The 4366-nt window shown below is 41.6% G+C and overlaps 1 protein-coding gene across 1 annotated transcript in view; it reads left to right on the top strand.

Moving 5' to 3' along the window:
* The window catches only part of UTP4 (UTP4 small subunit processome component), a gene marked incomplete at its 5' end in the record, with an annotated part of 33107 nt that extends 29937 nt beyond the window's left edge, over positions 1 to 3170 (top strand). The window contains 3 exon segments of the mRNA XM_082436065.1: positions 319 to 504; positions 1983 to 2093; positions 2973 to 3170. Coding sequence (XP_082292191.1) covers positions 319 to 504; positions 1983 to 2093; positions 2973 to 3089 — 414 coding nt within the window. The 3' untranslated portion in view covers positions 3090 to 3170.
* Positions 3171 to 4366: the final 1196 nt, after the last annotated feature.

Consider the following 4366-nt stretch of genomic DNA (forward strand, 5'->3'; position numbering starts at 1 on the left):
AACATACAGAATAATGTGTACTGTATGCATAAAATATCTCTGAAAAGATATAAACAAGAAACAGGCTGCTTTTGTCTTGGGGAAAAGAGATATTACGATTGCAGGTGGTTTTTCTCTATAAACCTTTCTGTGCTGTTTGAATTGTTTATTCTGTAATTTACCTTAAAATTTTTTTATTTAAAAAAAAGTAGTGAAAATGCATATGGCTGAATATGATACAGTCAAGGTTTGTATAGATTATTTTCTGGTTCAGGCTGACCCTTCTTTGGTCTTTCTGGGTACCTGCCTGCACTTGCTCTGTGTCATATCCTTCCTCAGGTATTTGAGTACAGCATTCCAGACAAACAGTATACACAATGGAGCCGGACCATCCAGAAGCAGGGGTTTCATCATCTTTGGCTCCAAAGGGATACTCCCATCACACATATCAGTTTTCATCCCAAGAGACCAATGCACATCCTTCTCCATGATGCGTACATGTTCTGCATCATCGACAAGTCGTTGGTGAGTTCTTCACCACTACCACCTCTGCTCTCGCTGGTTCTACTTTACTTAGGAATCTTTCCATTCTAAAAGCAAAGGAGGACAATAAATTACAGGAAGGAGAATCAGAATAAAGGTTGCTAGTACATTCTTTGGAGGAGAGGAGCTTTTGTTTTGCAGATTTCCTCATTTTCCTACCCAGTCTCATGAGGCTCCCAGGGAAGGGGCAGCCCCTTGTGTACTAGTTTTTGCTGATTTGACTATTTCTCTGCTTTGCCTCTCAGCACATAAACTTAAGTAGGAAAGAGATTAGGTCCGTATTCGGAAAGTGACCATAATCAGGGAATACCATTGGTTTGGCTGAATCACTTCCGCCTTTGCACCCTGGGATGACTGACATGATTTCATTAAAGGAGATACAGGCTGGGGTTTTGACCACTTGTGCCCCTTGGCTGAATATACTGAAACACTATCTGCAGGCTTGAGGGGTTGGTCTTAGTGTTTTGAAAAATGACCAGTTAGGAAAATTCCATTCTTCAAGGCTGTGATTTAGGTGGGATGTGAGCATTCTTTTCCATTCTAGAGTCCAGCCTCTGCCAGCTGCAGTTTTGATTCACCCCAAATTTCGTGTTTTTTTCTGGGCAGGCAGTTTCTTTCCTAGGAGCAGTGTGAGCTGTGGCCATGCCTATAATACACTTTGGGCTTAGATTACAGCCAATACAGTGTTTTGGTGTATCTGTGAAGGTGGGCGTAGGAGGAACACAGGGAAAGCAGCAGATGGCTCTAAAGGAGGTGTGCATGCTGATGTGTCACTGGAACTCATCTCATGGGCCCTCCATCCTCTGGGTGTGGGAAGCAGAGCTGGCTGACAAGTGCCTTCTGTGAGATGAGTGATACAGGAAGGGCCCCTCCCATTCGTTTGCCTCTTTATAACTCAGCCTAGATCAGCCCATATTTTTCCCCAAGCGTTGGTGATAAGTCCATCACTTCCTCATGCAGGGCAGAGCTATTTCCCAAGGAAGTCAGAGATAAAATATCACTTGCTTGGCTAGAGGCCGTCTCTCGAGGTGTCAGTGACATCAGTGGGGCTGGTTTGTGTTGCATTTTTGCCTGCGGAGAAGTTCAGCCACTTGGCCAGTCTATGACCTGGTTGGGGGAGAGTCTAGAAAGCAGAGCCTTCATGGACTGAGCTCCTACACATGCCAGTTTGTTTGTGTCTCACAAAGTGTTACTGACGAGATTGGCCAGAAGCCCCGGCTGGGCCCTTCAATCTTGCTGGCGTAGAGTACCAAGCTCTCTTTGCCACATACCACCACCACGTACAGCAGAGCCGCAGGAGTGGCTCCAGCTTTCTTCCTGAAGTAAGAAGAGTCAGGGAGGTAGTAAGTGTATAACATGACAGAAGATTGTGTTCCCCCAAAAAATCACTATTGTCCTTTGTTCTGTAGAGACCCAATAAAAAAAATAATGATTTAAACAACACATTTTTGTCTTTTTAGCCTCTTCCAAATGACAAAACCTTACTCTACAATCCACTGCCTCCCACAAATGAATCAGATATCATCAGGAGGCGCACAGCTCATGCCTTTAAAATTTCTAAGAAATATAAGGTAATACATTTTGTGTTACGTTCTGGGTGGTTGGTTCCTTGTGATATTATCAAAATGTAATAAGTCCCACAATAGACAAGAGTGCCTTCATTTTACATGCAAAGAACCTGGTTTTGGGAAACCAGTGACCTTTCTGAGACTGTCTGTCCCTTAGGTTTGTAGTTCATTGTTCTCACCTCAGTAGATTAGAGGCAGGCACATCATCCTTCACCAAAATGAAATACATGGGTAGTGAGAAATGATGGTGGAGCTCAGTTGGGGTCTTTGTGTTAAAGCTGGCTTTTAAATTTGACTTCCAGTGGAGAATGTTCCACAAGATAAATTTCGAGCAAATGGAAGTCATTGAATTTATTAGATGTTCCTTTCTGGGCTCAGCTTTTCACTGTACTAGAACAGATATCCATCGAGCTTATGATACTACAGCTATTTGTGCCAACTCACAAGTTCCATATTCATGCTTCTCAGATCAGAGTTCCTTGGGCACCCTGGAACATTTTCTTGGGGGTCTGCAGAATTTTTTAAGTGGGGGAGGTGTTATAAATTATTCAAGTAAGATTAACTTCTTGATGCATTTGTAACTTGCCATTTGTCAAGAATTTAGGCTCCAAACCCCTCTGTTAACATTGATTCCTAAGAAATTAGAGAATCGCAGATTTTCCATACAGAGAAACATGAAAAATCTTGCTGAAATCTTAAATGATGGAATTCAGTTTTAAAAGCTCCCAACTTTTCCAGTCTTTTAAGTCCTATGGCAGGAAGGATTGTCAGAGATTTATACCCCTCCAGCCTGAACGAGGCTAACCTTTTAGCTCTAGTTAGTCTATTCAGGACTAGCCCCGGAACCTAACTCCTGGTGTAATCATTACCATCTCTCTACAGCCTCTACTCTTCATGGATCTTTTGGATGAAAGAACACTAGTGGCAGTAGAACGGCCTCTGGATGACATCATTGCTCAGCTGCCACCACCCATCAAAAAGAAGAAATTTGGGACCTAAAACAGGGCACTATCTGTGTCCTTTCTTGAATTGTCTAACCTGTTTTCACAAATCATGATAATAAAACAAAGTTATTCTTTAGGACTAGTCATTATGAATGTTATTTTCTAAAATGCTGGACAGGAATTTCCCTTCATTGACTGAAACCGAACAGAAACTCCAAGGTATATTGTAGTTGAGATAGTGTTCCAATTAGCTACAAAGTCATCCAACTTGTTTAGGTCCTGTTTGTTCTTTAGACCACACTCTCAGGGGAAAAAGGCAATAGTTACCTTCTATTCCCTAACACATGCTTGAGGCTTCAGAGAGCTGATGACCTTCATTGTCTGCCAGCCTCCAGCCTGCAGCCTGTGCAAAGTCATGGGGACTTGCCTCAAGTTGCCTTTGAGGACAGGGAAATTATGCTTGCTTATTCAAGATAGCCTAACTACTGACAGCGATAATCAGCCTTATGTTTCAAGAAAGAATATTAACTGTAGTGCTCCATCTGAAAAGTAGATGCCCTTGGCCTTTGGTAGAGCTAATGATTTTATTTGAAAGGAAAAATCAGGTTTTGGGATATCAGCCCCAGTAACCATCTTTTTATGTTCTATGCCAGTTCTAAAGGTTAAGGAAATATTGGGCATTTTCTTATGGAGTGGGAGTGGAGGTGGGGACCAGACAGCCTGCTATATATTTCACCATTTCTGTTCTCTTCTGCTTGCTTTGACATTGTTATTCCTGTGGGTGTTATCAACTGACTAGTTTTAATGTGATCTTTTAAATTAGAAAGTGAAGAACTAAGTTAACCTGAACTAAGCAGATAGATTTCTTTCCCATCTCAGTGGATGTATTCTGTTGCATGCCTGTGGAAACCCAGTATGTGCGGTTTTTTGTTTGTTTCGGGGGTGAAGGGCTGTAGTATAGACAGAAATATGAGGGCTCTGATGACATCATGGGTAAATTGCTGATGAAAAACATTTTTGCTGAGATGAACCCCACCCTCCAGTTTGGAAAGGGAAAAAAAATGTGAGAATTTAAAGTAGGTGTGTAGGAGGAGAATTAACAGAGGTGATAAGAGAGAGAAACAGAGCCCAATAATTTATAATATGAAGGACAGCCTATTTCAGGTTTGCTAAGAGAGAACAGAGACAGCAAGGTTTATAATGGTTGCCACTTCTCTACCCCACCTGTATATGTTTTTTACAGCGATAAGAGTAATTTAAACAAATAGCTGCAACTTTTTAGGTCATTTGTGTAAAATACCTTTACTCTTGCTTGAATAAATTTTCTTAGTG

This window comes from Balaenoptera physalus, assembly GCF_965194825.1.
Source record: "Balaenoptera physalus genome assembly, chromosome: 19".
Classification (NCBI taxonomy): Eukaryota; Metazoa; Chordata; class Mammalia; order Artiodactyla; family Balaenopteridae; genus Balaenoptera; species Balaenoptera physalus.